At 40.8% G+C, this 17,268-nt stretch overlaps 1 protein-coding gene across 2 annotated transcripts in view; it reads left to right on the plus strand.

The window, feature by feature from the left end:
- Positions 1-17,268, plus strand: part of ZCCHC17 (zinc finger CCHC-type containing 17) — a 72,453-nt gene that overhangs the window by 34,326 nt on the left and 20,859 nt on the right. For both annotated transcript variants that reach the window (XM_030823275.1, XM_030823276.1), the window contains 2 exons: positions 8,719-8,819; positions 10,509-10,600. In XM_030823275.1, coding sequence (XP_030679135.1) covers positions 8,719-8,819; positions 10,509-10,600 — 193 coding nt within the window. The remainder of the gene's footprint in view (positions 1-8,718; positions 8,820-10,508; positions 10,601-17,268) is intronic.

A 17,268-nucleotide genomic window follows, 5' to 3' on the forward strand; every position in this document is an offset into this window, starting at 1 on the left:
GCTGAGGGAGTAGGATTGTTTGAGCCTGGGAGGCAGAGGTTACAGTGAGCTGAGATCATGCCACTGCACTCCAGCCTGGGTGACAGAACAAGACCCTGTCTCAAAAAAAAAAAAAAATTTAAACTTTATCTTAGGTGTATATGTATAGGAAAAACATAATATGTATAGGATTCGATACTATTCTTTGCCAGTTTATTATAAAGGATACAACTTAGGAACAGCCAAACAATTGAAGAGATACATAGGGTAGTGTATAGCTGGAGTGGAGTGGGGTCAGGTAAGGTGTGGTGGGGAGCTTTCATGCTCTCTGGTATGCCACCCTCCCAGCACTAGGATATGTTTGCCAATCCAGAAACTCTACAAATCTCATGTATGGGAGTTTTTATAGAGCTGAGTTTCTAACTCCCAACCCTCCTCTTTCTTCCTAGAAGTAGGAGATTGGTGGGTGGGATTGAAAATTCCAGTCCTCTAAGCCAGCATGGTGGTGAGCACCTGTAGTTCCAGCTACTTGGGAGACTGAGACAGGGGGATCAGTTGAGCCCTCCAGGAGTTTGAGTCCAGCCTGGGCAACATAGCAAGATCCTGTCTCAAAATAGAAAAAGTTCCAGCCCTGTCCATCCTGAGGCTATCTAGGGATCCCACTCTGTCACCTCATTAACATAAACTCACGTATAATCAAAAGGGGCTTATTAAGAAAACAGAATACACTCCTATCACTTAGTAAATCCCAGGAGTTGTAGAAGTTCTTTGCCAGGAAGGGGGACAAATGTATTTTTGTATTATACTACATCTGTGCTGATACATGACTTTTTCATTTTATTTATTTCAACTAATTGAAATTGAAACTTAAAACAGCTACATGACTAGTGACTATCTTATTAGGCAGTGCAACCCTATACAATTATAAAGTTCTTTTTTTTTTCCTACTGTCTTCTGCCCTCCAGCACTAAACTGAAATTTTGAGAACAGAGAGTTTTCAACATTATACTTTCAGAGTTTCTTGTTTATGATAGAAGCTCAAATATATTTAGCAGTGGATTCAGTTTAGCAAATAATTGTTGAGTTCTATTTTCTGATTAGCTTTTTTGGTGGGAACACAGAGGTAAGAGAAACATAATCCCTTGCTGCCCTCGGATTGCTTACAGTCTAGTGAGGTAAACAAATTAGAGCGGCGTGTAATAAAAATGAGTGTTGTTGCACTTAGTCCATGGAATTGTGGAATGGTTAGGCTGTTTGGATGAATCAGGGCATAGCACAATACCTGACGTATAGTGGGTGGGTGTTCAGTAAATCTCACTGAATGAATGAATGAATTACAGCCTCAGCTCTACCATTAACTGGCTTCTTGGCAAGTCGCCTCGTCTTTGAGCCTTAATTTCCTTATCCCTGAAATGAGAATGATGTGCATATTTTAGGGTCTTGAGTTTTTTGACTGGGAAGACCATGTTTCATAAGCCCTTGGATATATTTTTGCCTATAATATAGTAAGCGTTTACTAAATGTTTTAGTGAATCCTTAATCCCAACAAGATAAAGGGTGTTAAAACACTTTCACTAATGTGCTTGTATTATTGTCATATACCATTGATTGGGAGATGAATTGACTTGAAAAGTGTGGAGAGGGAATTAAGATTCCCCAAAGGTAACAGTGACTTTTTGTTTTGACATTTTTTTGGCTGCAGCTGTCCTCTAATGATTTGAGATTTTCACTTCTTTCCTTTATTGCCAGTGGAAGTTGTGGAAGAAATTAATGTTGAACCTAACGCAGTTGGGGTAACGGTTTTAAGGGGACTATAATGGGCTCACTCTGTTACTCTCATATGGTGATTGAGGAGCTAGCCCTTTCCAAGTTGTCAGGTTTGATTTTTCTCCTATTTTTACCAGCAGACACTCAGATGGGACTCATTCTGTTTAAGTGTCATGTTAGGTTTATTGAACTTGATGATGGACTTGATATGCCTCTTGGGCATTTATTTATGGCTTGATGTCAGAAATCCAAGCACAGATTGCTCTGAAGAGCTCCCTTGGGTGTGGTGTGGCAAGCAAAGCATTTTTGTATGTTTGTTTCTGTTTGATTTTGGAGCATATGCTAGAACAGAATTAGATGTGCTTTCCTGTATTTGTAGGTAAGCTCATCTTTCTCCTTTTTTTAATTGAAAGGATAATATAGATTAATAATAAAAATAGGGAAAATATTGGTATGAGGTAGGAGACCTGATAAACTCATATTTGAATTGCACTTCTGTTATTTATCAGTCTTGTGATCCTGGATAATTTGTATGATTTCTAGACTGTTTTTTCCTATGAACCTTTGTCAAAGAGGATTAAATGAATGGATGGATGTAGTATATATAGTGAGGTACTCAGCACAAAGGAAAGGGGACTCAAATATTTTATATGGTGTCCTCCACTGCATACACGTCATCTAACTCGTGGTGGTGTGTCCATGTTAACAATGAAGTCTCTCCCAAGAATTCAGACTGCTTTCTGAGAATGAATCTAGTCGTGAATTCCCCCCCATACAGAGTATAGTTTCAGTCATAGATAGAAGTAAACCAGGTAATTGCCTATAAAACTGACTGAAGAGATGGGAGCACTCAAGATTTAAACAAGACAATCTGGGTGTAATTCCAGGGAAAAGGGATTGGAACAAAATTGTAATTTAGGAGAATGAAATCTAGTTGGTTGTATCATAATCTTTTTTTTTTTTTTTCTTGAGACGGAGTCTTGCTCTGTCGCCTTGGCTGGAGTGCAATTGCACAATATCAGCTCACTGCAACCTCCGTCTCCTGGGTTCAAGTGGTTCTTGTGCCTCAGCCTCCCGAGTAGTTGGGACTACAGGCAAGTGCCACCATGCCTGGCTAATTTTTGTATTTTTTTTTAGTAGAGACGGGGTTTCTGCATTTTGGTCAGGCTGGTCTTGAACTCCTGACTTTAAGTGATCCACCCACCTCGGCCTCCCAAAGTGCTGGGATTACAGGCGTGAGCCACTGTGCCCGTCCTGTATCATAATATTCTACTGAGAGAGAGATTATGGGAACAAGCAGGGGGTTGTCAGCTTAAAACATGGTAAACATAGTAAAAGACAGGCTGAGTGCTTGAAGTTGGCAGAGTTTATCTTGCCTTATTTAGGGCAGAAATGAATCTGATGATAGGAACTGTAGAGATGGATTTTTTTTCTTTGAGACGAAGTCTCACTGCGTTGCCAGGCTGGAGTGCAATGGCTGGATCTCGGCTCACTGCAACCTCTGCCTCCCAGGTTCAGGCAATTCTCCTGCCTTAGCCTCCCGAATAGCTGGGACTACAGGTGCGTGCCACCATGCCCAACTAATTTTTGTATTTTTAGTAGAGATGGGGTTTCACCATGTTGGGCAGGATGGTCTCAATCTCTTGACCTCGTGATCCGCCTGCCTCAGCCTCCCAAAGTGCTGGGATTACAAGCGTGAGCCACCACACCTGGCTGAGATGGATTTTTTTTTTTATGAAGAAGTGATAGTACACTAAACCTTCATGGACAAAAAAAGTATCTCAAAATAGTTGTCTCCCTTTTGTTCTGATTCCATGTGGAAGCAATTTCTGATCACTAATGTAATTGTTCAGGTATTTAATACTGAAGGCAGCAGCTAGTTTACCTAGATAAGGACTGAGAACCTTCCAGGTATAAGGAAAGTATATCTTGTATTGTAAATTAATAAACTGGTGTGTGTCTCTCTCTGAACCAGTCACTAAACTGACAGTCTGGTAAATGTATTTTAGTATATAAGCATCTGCATGCTAAAGACTCCTGCACTTACATCTATAGTTCATACCCTTCCCCTGAGCTACAGACTTGGGTATGCAACTGCCTACCTGACATTTGCATTCAAGATCGAGGGTGAGGGCTAGACCGTGTCTTTTGTTTAATTCACTGTATAAGCTAAGGCCTTTTGATAATAAGCTGTTAATGTCTCAACTTTAATAATCCTGTACCCCGTTATAACTATTTTTATGTTTCCTTTTGGTCTATGTCCATATGAGACATAGTTTTACATTATTTCATAGTGTATATATTATTTAATTATAAAAAAAATTTTATGATTGGAAATAATGCATGCTCATCATAGAAAAATAGAGGGAAAAACACACAACAGAAAATGATCATTATGTGCTATTACTACCATACAGAGATAGGCACTGTTAACATTTTGGTGTATTTCCTCTTTTTTGAGATGGAGTATTGCTTTGTCACCAGGCTGGAGTGTAGTGGCACGATCCTGGGTTCAGGCGATTCTCCTGCCTTAGCCTCCTGAGTAGCTGAGACTGCAGGTGCCTGCCACCACACCTGGCTAATTTTTGTATTTTTAGTGGAGATGGAGTTTCACCATGTTGGCCAGGCTTGTCTTGAACTCCTGAGCTCAAGTGATCCGCCCGGCTCAGCCTCCGAAAGTGCTGGGATCACAAGCATGAGCCACCACGCCTGGCCAACATTTTGGTGAATTTCTGTGTATTCACATATGTGTATACAATTTAATATGTTGAGATTAAGATTATACTGTATATTTAAAATTTGTAGTTTTTTTTACACATAATGGACCTTAAACATTTCCCCATTAAAAAAATATTTTCTATAAACATTTAATGCTTTATTCTGTCATTCAGATGTACCACATAATCATTTTAAGTTGTTTCCAGTTTTTCACTGCTAATGCATTTAGATTTGTCATGTTTATCCAGAAGAGAGCTACCTATACCAAAAATAAAATAAAATAAGTAAAATAAAATAATAAAATAGAATTAAAAAAATGCCGGGTGCAGTGGCTCACACCTGTAATCCCAGCAGTTTGGGAGGCCGGGGCGGGTGGATCATGAGATCAGGAGTTCAAGACCAGCCTGGCCAACATAGTGAAACCCCGTCTCTACTAAAAATACAAAAAATTAGCTGGGCGTGGTGGCAGGCACCTGTAATCCCAGCTACTCGGGAGGCTGAGGCAGGAGAATCACTTGAACCCAGGAGGTGGAGGTTGCAGTGAGCAGAGATTGTGCCACTGCACTCCAGCCTGGGCGACAGAGTGAGACTCCATCTCAAAAAAATTAAAAATAAATAAAATAAAATACATATGTGTGTGTGTGTATATAGTTTACCCTCACTAACTCTTACATATACTCTGAACACCCATGGAAATTCAGTTGTAGCATAAAATAAATACATTTATACCATAAAATAGCAAAATATTTCAAATTAACTTGCTTAAGCTACTTAAAGACAAAAAAAGTTCATTTGAAATCCTTTATCATTTTTCACTGGTCATATGGAATCAGGTGAGAGAAGGACAAGTTTTGATGCCATTATTTCTATGTGGTACTCCAGTAAATAGACTTTCTGTTTTAGGGAAGAAGAATAGGGTTCCCTCAAGTATATTAGGTTCAACATTAATTTCCTTCGTAACTTTCATTAGCCATAGAGGAAAGAGATGAATTTTAACCAGTAGAGGACAGTTGCAGCCAAAAACAAGTCAAGGTGAAGGGCTTCCCCTTTATGGGATCTGAATTTCCTCTTCAAACTTTAAAATTAGGCTAGTTGGCTCATTACATCATAGGGGAAAAAAATAAAACCCCATTTGCATGAATTTCACCAAATTTGGAGATTATGTGTTCATCTAAAATTAAAAACATCATGTATATAAAACGTTTTAGAGGCCCCAGAGTTGTTTAGATAGGTAGGCTATCAACCTCCAGAATCAGCTTATGTAGGTATGAGAGATGTAGTGATGATGGGTAGAGACAGTAGTGGCTCCCAGTAGGAGCTCTAAACAGAAAGGGCAGGTACTTTGAGTTTCAGGCATGTGCAGGCATCCATGTGCATCTCTCTCTCTCTCTCTCTCTCTCTCTCTCTCTCTCTCTCTCTCTGTCTGTCTGTGTGTGTGTGTGTGGGTGTGTGAAAGAGAGAGTGGGAGAATGAGAATGGAGGTGGATAAATTTCCCAAGCAACTTTAGGGAGGCCAATTATTTTAGACAGGATGACTGATTTGTATTCATTCAAAGTAATTATTTATGTTCATTTTCTCCAGAATCGAAGTAATCCTCTATTATTATTATCGAAAATAAATGAAAAGGTTAACTTGTAATACTATAACCACTGTTAGCATTTCAAGTCATTTCTTTCTGATTTTTAAAATGTTTTTAAAGCATTTGTAATCATACCATATAATTTTGCATTATGCTTTTGTTATTTAGCATGGGAAAATGCTAGATACCTACAGTACTTAATAAATAATAGGCACTCAATGAATATTTGCTAAAGAAGGAATTATTGACTTGTTTAAAAATCTCTTGAATGGACCCTCAAGCAACTATACCATAATTGACTTAATTGTTACCCTTTTGTTGGAAATTCGGTTGTTTCTAAATTTTCCTGTCTTAAAAATACATTGAATATTTTGATGTAGATCACTTTTCCTGAAGCATATAGTTTTTCCTATGTATAAAGTTATTTTCTTAGGACAGGTTCCCAGAAGCAATTGGGGTCAAATAAAGTATTAGAACTCTTGGTTGCAAGGGGCAGAAACTTAATTGGGAAGCATTTTGGCCAGTCTTGTCAGGGGCTTCCAAGATAAATCTCAGCTATGTTTCTCAGTTATGTTTCTGCCCCTTGCGTCTCTTTCCTCTGTTGCTGGGACTTCAGCCTTTGCTGTATTGGGTGCTCAGTTTATACTCCCAGGGCTTTGTTTCTTGTTTACCAGTGCTCTTCTTTGCTTTCCTTTGGCAGACTCTTGCCATCTGGTGGTAAAGATTGGCATTGGCAATTTTTTGTAGTTTATAATCCTGATTTGTATATGTAAAATGTAATAAGCAAGGTGGTTCTCCCAAGGAAAGGATTTTGGACAGACAGGAAAAGGATGTTTGCTGTAAGTGTTTTATTAAATGTTATTAAATTATTATTTGATTTGATTTATTTTTGAGACAGAATCTCGCTCTGTCACCTAGGCTGGAGTGCAGTGGTGCCATCACAGCTTACTGTAGCCTTGACTTCCTGGGCTCAAGCCATCCTCCCACCTCAGCCTCCTGAGTATCTAGGACTACAAGCGTGCACCACCACATCCTATTAATTTTTCTGTAGTCTTTGTAGAGATGGGGTCTCACTGTATTGCCCAGGCTAGTCTTGAATACCTGGGCTCAAGCAGTCCTCCCAAAGTGCTGGGATTACAGGCCAGAGCTTCCATGCCCAGCAATTATTTGATTTTAAATTATTTTTATTTGATGTGTAAAAGTTTATGAGTATTTTATCATTCTTGATAGCCATTGTTAGTGACTTCCAAAAGTTTATTCTAGCCTCAGTAATAGTTCTTATTTTACTATCCTTTCACCACATTGAATATTATATTCTAAATACTTTGCTAATTTAATGGATTAAAAATAGTAGCTTGTTTATATTTCCTTTTTTAACTTAGCGTCGATCATAATTATTTTTTGTAATTAATATAAATGGCTGTTTACTTTTTTATTCCACAGATTTACCATGTTTGCCATGCTGTTTTCTAGTTATTGTTCATCAGGGTTGTTGTTTTATGGTTCTTACATATTTTTTAACCTCTGTAGGTAATAATACTGCAAGTTATTTATGTATTCATGTATTTATTTATTTGTGAGACGGGAGTCTTGCTCTGTCACCCAGGCTGGAGTGCAGTGGTGCAATCTGAGCTCACTGCAACCTCTGCCTCCTGGGCTCAAGCAGTCCTCCCACCTCAGCCTCTTGAGTACCTGGGATCACCGGTTTGCACCACCACGCCCAGGTAGTTTTTGTATTTTTGGTAGAGATGGGGTTTTACCATGTTGCCCAGGCTATACGCAAGTTATTTCAGCTCTGTAAGTTTTTTGGCTCTTTTGAGTTTTTCCTTTGGAAAAAATTCTATTGATGATATTCTTGCATCAAAGATATATAAACATCTTTATCTTTTTGCTTTCAAATAATTTTCCCAACTTACGTTTCTATCAGTATTGTGTAACTACAGATATTTTATCACATCTTTACTAATATGGAGCATTAAATTTTTTTAATTTTTTGTTTTTTATTTTTAAAACAAGATTTGCAATATTTAAAAAAATAGAGATGGGGTCTCGTTATATTGACCAGGCTAGTCTCAAACTCCTTGCCTCAAGGTATTCTCCCATCTTGGCCTCTCAAAATGTTAGGATTACAGGCGTGAGCCACTGCGCCCGGCCTATTTTATTTACTTATTTTTTTGAGCTGAGGTCTCACTCTGTCACCTGGGCTGGAGTGCAGTGGCGCAGTTGCAGCTCACTGCAGTTTCAGCTTCCTGGACTCATGCGATCCTCCCATCTCAGCCTCTTAAGTAGCCAGAGCTACAGGCATGTGCCACCATGCCCAGCCAGGTTTTTTGTGGGGTTTTTTTTTTTTTTTTGTAGAGACTGGGTTTTGCCATATTGCCCAGGCTGGTCTTGAACTCCTGAGCTCAGGCAATCTGCCCGCCTCAGCCTCCCAAAGTTCTGGGATTACAGGCATGAGCCACTGTGCCCGGCCACTTTGAGCATTATTTTAAGAATGTTTGTTGGTTGATTGGGTATAAAAAGCAGTCTCAATTTGCAGTTTTAAGTTCCACGCTTTTCAGTGAAAATTTTCATTTTTCCCTTGCATTCCCCAACTCTTACCTTCTTACCCAGTTCAGAGTATAAATATCAGATGTGCCCTCTGCTTTATGTTATTTCTTCTTCTTGTGCCCAGGTTTGGTCCATCGAACTCATATGTCATCCTGTCGGGTGGATAAGCCCTCTGAGATAGTAGATGTCGGAGATAAAGTGTGGGTGAAGCTTATTGGCCGAGAGGTAAAGTTCTGTGCGGCTCCCATATGGTTAGAAAGGATTAGGAAGAGCTGGGATTTTTGATATTTTATGATAGTGAGTGTGTAAATTTTGTTAATTGTGGCTGATAATCTTATTTTTGAATCCTGCCATTAGAATCTATTCCGAATTCAAACCTTCTGGTAGACTGTCCTGCAAACTCAGAAGGAATGATAGGAGCTATAAAAGTGTGGTGCAATAAGTGCATGTTTGTAAAACTTCCCTCCCTGAAGTTTACCCATAGGGTGGGCCGGAGGAGAAAAAAAAGAACCAGAAAGAGAGAAGGAAACTTGATCTATGGGACAAGTGTTTATCACAAACTTCAAAGAATACCTGCCAGATACACTTCAATTTGGGACAAAATAAAAAGAACACAGATAGTTTACAGTCATTTTCCCTAATATCTGGCACCATGCAATGTGCAGAAAGTGAAAAAAATCTGAAGGACCCTGTTACTCACTTGAGGGTATGAGGGCTGTGGGTGTGGGCTGACCACAGGAGAAATAAGAGCATACACTGAGTCCTGTTCTTCTACCAGAGAAAGGCACGGGAGATAGGCATGAAAGAACTATTATTCAACAATATTTAAGTGTTTAATATGTGCTAGGTTTGGGAGATACAAGAGCGAACCAGACATAAATGATCCCAGCTATTATGGAGCTTATATAGAATATAAATAGAAACAATTTTTCTTTCTATTTTGAGACAGGGTCTGTCTTTGTCACCCAGGCTGGAGTACAGTGGTGCCATCATGGCTCACTGCAGCCTCAGCCTCCTGGGCTCAACTGATCCTGCCACCTCAGCCTTCTGAGTATCTGGGACTACAGGCACGCACCAATAAACCTGGCTTTTTTTTTTTTTTTTTTTTTAATTTTTTTGTCAAGACAGGGTCTCACTGTGTTACTACCCAGGCTGGTTCAAACTCCTGGGCTCAAGTGATCCTCCTGCCTTTGCCTCCCCAAGTGCTGGAATTACAGGCATGAATTTCCATGCCTGGCCGAGACAAATATTCATAAAATAATTGCAAGTTATATTAAGTGCTATATTGGGTTCAAACACTATTGGAGGAAGATTTCTAGTTGTCAGGAAAGGACTCTTTAAGGAGGTGGTATATGAGCTGAGACCTTAAAGAAAAGGAACTAGTCATGGAAGACTTGGGATAGGAACATTCCAGGCAGAGAGAATAACTGATACAAAGACCCTGAAGTGAAGAAATGCTTCATGTGCTGTGGGAAGCAAAAGAAGACCAATGTGACAAATGTCTTCATGCTTAAAGAAGCTCTAGACCAAGTCCAGAAGGAGATCTAGTCTCCTGAAATGTTCAAAAACCTCTTCTGGACCTAGAGATCTCTGAACAAATCACTATGCTGAACTTACCTGGAAGAAAAGCTTTTATTTTCTGCCTGGTTACTTCCACAAGCCTTGGATTTTTTGAGCTACCATTTTTGTCTTTCCCCCAGAGGGACAGGAATGAGATTAAGACTGTTTACTAAAATTCTTCTGCCATAGGGTCTACCTGTTGTGCTTATTTGTATCCACAATGTTCCTAGCACGGCACCTGGTCCATTAAAGAAGCTCAATGTTATGACGATGAAAATGTTGACTCTTAATTTTAGACTGGCCATCTAAATGATGTATTTAAAGTTTTTGGTGACTTTTTTTGGTCTCTTTCAGATGAAAAATGACAGGATAAAAGTATCCCTCTCCATGAAAGTTGTCAATCAAGGGACTGGGAAAGACCTTGATCCCAACAACGTTATCATTGAGTAAGTAAAAGGTTTGGAAAGGTGAAAATTCTTCTGCCTCCCAAAGCATAAAATGCTTTAGTAAATCAGACTGAACAGGTAACTCTACCATTTATGGACTTTGTGATATTGATGAGTTACGTAACCTTTGCAATCTTTGGTTTTTAGAAATGTAAAATGAAGTTAGGCCAGGCATGGTGGCTCACGCCTGTAATCCAAACACTTTGGGAAGCCGAGGCGGGCGGATCACCTAAAAGGTCAGGAGTTTGAGACCAGCCTGGCCAACATGGCGAAACCCTGTCTCTACTAAAAATACAAAATTAGAAATTTGCTGGGTATGGTAGTGCGTGCCTCTGGTCCCAGCTACTCGGGAGACTGAGTCATGCACTAGAATCTCTTGAACCCAGGAGGCAGAGGTTGCAGTGAGCTCAGATCGTGCCACTGCACTCCAGCCTGGATGACAGAGTGAGACTCGGTCTCAAAAAATAAAATAAAGTAATAAAATAAAAATAGTTAACACCTTGCTGCATAGAGTTCTAAGATGAAATGTTAACGTACCAAGCTCCTGGCATTGGAGTGCTCCATCAATGGTTTTGTTTCCTTCCCCTTAATTTCTTTCTGTTTCTGCCCTTTAACAAGTTAGCTAATAAGCGTTCCTGAAGAACTGTTCTTTACCTCTCTCCCAGTGATTTCTGCAGTGGGGTTACGTGGGTCTCTTCCCCACAGAGACCATGTGGAAGGGTGGAGTAATCCAGGAGCAACTCCAGTGGGGTTTAGACTCCCACATCTTGGGATACACTATGCTCTGAAAACAACATCTTCGTTTCATTGGCTCTTCTGACCTTTCTTTTAGGAATGGGAAATTATCTACATAGGACAACATCTGGCAATACAAGGAATTTTCTGTCTGTCTCAAGTCTTTCTTGAATTTCTTTTTTTTTTTTGAGACGGGGTCGCCCAGGTTGGAGTGCAGTGCCATGATCACGGCTTACTGCAGTCTTGACCTCCCGAGCCCAAGCTATCCTCCCACCTCAGCCTACTGAGTAGCTGGGACTCCAGGCACGCGCCACCACACTTGATTTTTATTTTGTAGAGACAGGGTCTCCCTATGTTGCCCAGGTTGTTCTTGGACACCTAGACTCAAGCGATCCTCCCACCTTGGTCTCCAAAGTGCTGGGATTACAAGTGTAAACCACCATGCCCAGGCTTCTTTCTTAAATTTCTCCTCGGAGGTTCTTGGATCCCTAAAGTCCCTTAAAGGGGTATCTTGGAGGGTTTTTTTTTTTTTTTTTTTTTTTTTTGAGACAAGTTTCGCTCTTATTGCCCAGGCTGGAGTGCAAAGGCACAATCTCGGCTCACTGCAACCTCTGCCTCCCAGGTTTGGGTGATTCTATGCCTCGGCCTCCACAGTAGCTGGGATTACAGGCATGTACCACCATGCCTGGCTAATTTTGTATTTTTAGTAGAGATGGGGTTTCTCTATGTTGCTCGGGCTGGTATCGAACTCCCAACCTCTGGTGATCTGCCTGCCTCGGCCTCCCAAAATGCTGGGATTACAGGTATGAGCCACCGCACCTGGCCCTTGGAGGGTTTATTAACTGTTTTTAGTGTTTTTAGAAAGCCATCCAAAATTGTATGTGTATCCTCAGGTTAACCATGCTGTTATTTTGTTGCTTTTGATGATAAAATATCACATTGTTTGTCTTATGTTAATTAGGTACTCTCGATGACAATTATGTCATTGATGAATTTAAAAGACAAGAAAAATGATAGAATGTTATTTGAGTGGGATCTTATTGGTGAAAAGTTTGGAAAGCCTTATGTTTATAGTTCTGAGCAAAATCACTTCGAATTTGAAGGAATTTTATCTGGAAGTAAGGGAAATGTTATTGAATACATACTGCAGTGCCAGGCATTTTACGTACATTCTTGTGTACATAGCAACCTGCAAAGTGGACGTTATCTCCATTTTACCTTATATTCCTACTTTATAGCTTGGTGCCTGGTGATAAGTAACTTACCTGTGGTTACATAGCAAATTATCAGGGACTCAAAACTCGGTCTCTCTGACTTTAAAGCTAATGCCCTTTTCACCACATAATGCTTCTCACTCTTGCATGTGACTTACAGAGCTTTTCAGTGGTTTAGTCTCTAAATATTAACATGTTTGTAAGGCTGATTATCGATCAAATACTGTCAGTAATAGTAGAAATCTTTTATAACTCAGAGTGCAGAAGTGTTTAAATCTGGCTGTGGTTCAAGTTAGTGTTTGGAAAAGAAAAAAGAAAAAATTCTGGTGATTGCATTGTAATAAATTGCTTCTGCTCCAAAGAATCCGATGCTATACGGACTCATTAAAAAGTAGTGAAATTTCCCAAAGCCACCCTTACAGTGATAAAATATAAAACATGTAAGATAAAAGAGCTAACCCTGTTTCTCAGAAAATGGGTAGGGAAGGGAAAGGGTTCCCTGGTTTTGGGCTGTCTCTGTGTAAAACTATTTTTAGTAATAATCAAGTGGCTGAAACAGTAACTTTGTTGTAAATTATGTCTATAGCTGCATCCAGGAAAGAAGCATGGCATAATGGAATGATTAGAGGATTTAGAGCTAGACTTGAATTAGAAAGAGTACTAGTTCTGCTCCAAACTAATATATGACTTGGAGCAGATTACTTAGTCTATCTGAATCTTAGCTTCTTTACTATAAAAAGGAGATAGTAACATATATCTCAGGAATGCTTGAGTGGTTTAAGTAAAATCTTATTTGTAAGGAGCCAGCTTCATGTCTAGTCTATGGTAGACATATATGTAGCTACTTGTAGTTATTGTTTTAAATGCCGCTTTGTTTTTTCCTCTAATATCTGAGATTATAGCACCTTTTCTTTTTTCCTCATACTATGGTGTACAGAACCACACCTTTGCTTTTGAAAGAACGTGTGTGTAAGACCCACAAAAACAGAGACCATGACTTGTCTGCCATTGTGCCTGATGTATAGCATTCATGGTATTCATTTAGTTTTTTTTGAGATGGAGTCTCACTCTGTCACCCAGGCTGCAGTGTAGTGGTACAGTCTTGGCTCACTGCAACCTCTGCCTCCCGGGTTCAAGCGATTCTCATTCCTCAGCCTCCTGAGTAGCTGAGATTACAGGCGTAGGCCACCATGCCTGGCTAATTTTTGTATTTTTAGTAGAGACGGGGTTTCACCGTGTTGATCAGGCAGGTGTCAAACTTCTGACCTCAAGTGATCCCCCGCCTCAGCCTCCCAAAGTGCTGGGATTACAGGCATGAGCCACTGCCTCTCGGCCCTAGTTAGTACTTTCATTTACTCATTTGTTCAACAAATATAAGGCAACTTGTAATAAATACTAAAAGAGTAGTTTAAGGCAGTGGTCCCCAATCTTTTTGTCACCAAGGACTAGTTTTGTGGAAGACCAATTTTTCCATGAATTGGGGGCTGGAATGGTTTTGGGATGAAACTGTTCCACCTTAGATCATCAGGCATTAAATTCTCATAGGAGGTGCGCAACCTAGATCCCTCACATGTGCAGGTCACAATAGGGTTTGCACTCCTATGAGAATCTAATGCTGCCGCTGATCTGACAGGAGGCGGAGCTCAGGTGGTAATGCCCCTTCACCTGCTGCTCACCTCCTGCTGTGCAGCTTGGTTCCTAACAGGCCATGGACCAGCAGCAGTCTGTGGCCTGAGGGTTAGGGACTCCCTGTTTAAATAAAGGGTTCTAGGGATTCACTTGAAGAGGAATAGTTTACTTCAGGCCTTGATGGTCAGAGAATAGGTGGTATTTAAGCTAGGTTTTGAAGAACAGATAAGATCTTGTCAGACAGCAGGGGAAGGAATGGTATTTCAGGCAAAAGAAATGATTTGAGGAAAGGAGTGAAGCAGGAAAGCACATAGTACATTTGGGAACCTTGTTTAAGGAAAGAAGAGGATATGATCAAGTACTAGAATGGAAGGCTTAAAAGATAATTTAGGGTCAGATTGTGGAGAGCCATGAATGTCAGTTAAAGAATATGAATTTTTATTTATTTTTTGAGAGGGACTCTTGCTCTGTCACCCAGGCTGGAGTGCAGTGGCATGATCTCCGCCTGCCGGGTTCAAGCAATTCTCCTGCCTCAGCCTCCTGAGTAGCTGGGATTACAAGCACCCACCATTGCGCCCAGCTAATTTTTGTATTTTTAGTAGAGATGGGGTTTCACCATGTTGGCCAGGCTGGTCTTGAACTCCTGGCCTCCAGTGATCTGCCTGCCTCGGCCTCCCAAAGTGCTGGGATTACAGGTGTGAGCCGCCGCACCCAGCCCATGAATTTTTTTAAAAAAGCCTTTGGACAGAGAGGCTTCTGGTCAGATTAACCTCCTCAGGAATCCCATTGTCTGGCCTTGCCCTGTTATGCTCAGTATTCTCATCCTGTCTTCAGCCACCCTTAGTTTGTCAGCCACCTTTCATTTTCCATAAAAATCTAACTCTTACATTCATCCCCTCAGGTCCCAAAGTGTTAACGAGATAATCTAATAAGTGACTCTGTAAATGGAAAGGGGCTAAAAGCAGTTTCCAATTAGGCGTAGCCCACAAAGTACAGTCTTTTTCTTTTTTATTATGATCAAGATCAGAATTGAGTGTAGTATATAATTTTTTTTTTTTTTTTTTTTGAGTCAGGGTCTTTCTGTCGCTGGATGGAGTGTAGTGATCATAGCTCACTGCAACCTCAAATTCCTGTGCTCAAGTGATCCTCCTCCCTCAGCCTCCCAAGTAGCCAAGACTATAGGTCCATGCCACCACGCCCCACTAATATTTTTTTTTTTTTTTTTGAGACAAGAGTTTCACTCTTGTTGCCCAGGCTGGAGGCAGTGGCACGATCTCGGCTCACTGCAACCTCCACCTCCTGGGTTCAAGCAATTCTCCTGCCTCAGCCTCCCGAGTAGCTGAGATTACAGGCATGTACCACCATGCCCGGCTAATTTTTGTATTTTTAGTAGAGACAGGGTTTCTCCATGTTGGTCAGGTTGGTCTTGAACTCCTGACTTCAGGTGATCTGCCTGTCTCGGCCTCCCAAAGTGCTGGGATGACAGACGTGAGCCACCATGCCTGGCCTAATTTTTAAATTTTTTGTAGAGATGACGTCTTGCTGTGTTGCCCAGGCTGATCTTGAACTCCTGGTCTCAAGTAATACTCCCACCTTGGCCTTCCAAAGTGCCGAGAGATTATAGGTGTGAGCCACAACTCCTGGCCCGTAGGGTAGTCTTTAGAAAAAGCACATATGACTTAACTGTGTTAAAATTATTCATTTGTATGCCTCCCTCCATTGCCAGACTATTAGTTCATTCCAGAAAAGAATCCTGTTTTGTTCGTTTTGGCATACGTAATTACTACTATCACTAGTATTAGCACTGGTGCTATCCACTTACTAGCTATACTGGAAAAATGAGATTAATCTCAGAATCTGTGCTGGGATGGATTGGAGGAAGAAAATTGGAGGCAGGGAGACCAGTGAGGGAGTTATTACTCTAGATGAAACATGATGGGAGGCTAAACTAGAATGATGGCAATGAGGACAAAAAGAGAGACATGGGTGACTGACACATTTGTTGAATTGAGTGTTAAGTGGGAAGTATGATTTGGTTTGTAGTCTGTTAGAAGCCACAGAGTATTGGAATTGATTGTCATGGGGGTTGCTTAAGCTGCAACTCACAGCTACTTGAAACTCATCTCTACAAATAGATATGTGAAAGCAAAAACCACGTTTGTGAGTTGCTTGAGTTATGTCCTCAAGTTTCTGCCTTGGTTATGGGTTTTTTGTTGTTGTTGTTTGTTTTAGAGACAGGGTCTTGCTCTGTTGCCCAGGCTGGAGTACAGTGATGCAATCTGCTCACTGCAACCTCAATCTTGCAGGCTCAAGTGATCCTCCTGCCTCAGCCTCTCGAGTTGATGGGACTACAAACACAAGCCACCATGCCTGGCTAATTTTTTTTTTTTAAGTAAAAGGAATCTGTACTGTTAGAAATTAGAATTGTGAAGGGAGCATGAGATGGGCTTCTGAGATGCTGGCAATGTTCTGGGTTGTTTTTGGTTTTTTTTTTTTTTGAGACGGAGTCTCGCTCTGTTGCCCAGGCTGGAGTGCAGTGGCGCGATCTCGGCTCACTGTAAGCTCTGCTTCCCAGGTTCATGCCATTCTCCTGCCTCAGCCTCCCGAGTAGCTGGGACTACAGACGCCCGCCACCTCGCCTGACCAATTTTTTGTATTTTTAGTAGAGACAGGGTTTCACTGTGTTAGCCAGGACGGTCTCGATCTCCTGACCTTATGATCTGCCCGCCTTGGCCTCCGAAAGTGCTGGGATTACAGGCATAAGCTACCGCACCTGGCCTTAATGTTCCGTTTTTTGATCTGAGTACTGGTTACTTTGGTATGTTCAAATTGTGAAAAATCAAGTGAGCTGTATACTTATGATAAACATATATATATATAAATTAGTTTGTTCTCACACTGCTATAAAGAACTACCTGAGACTGGGTAATTTATGAAGAAAAGAGGTTTAATTGACTTATAGTTCCACTGCCTGTATAGGAGGCATGGCTGGGGAGGCCTCAGGAAACTTACAGTCATGGCTGAATGGTGAAGGGGAAGCAAGCATATCTTCATATGGCGGCAGGAGAGAGAGAGAGAGAGAGCAAAGGG

The sequence above is a fragment of the Nomascus leucogenys genome, chromosome 12 (assembly GCF_006542625.1).
Source record: "Nomascus leucogenys isolate Asia chromosome 12, Asia_NLE_v1, whole genome shotgun sequence".
In the NCBI taxonomy this organism is placed as follows: domain Eukaryota; kingdom Metazoa; phylum Chordata; class Mammalia; order Primates; family Hylobatidae; genus Nomascus; species Nomascus leucogenys.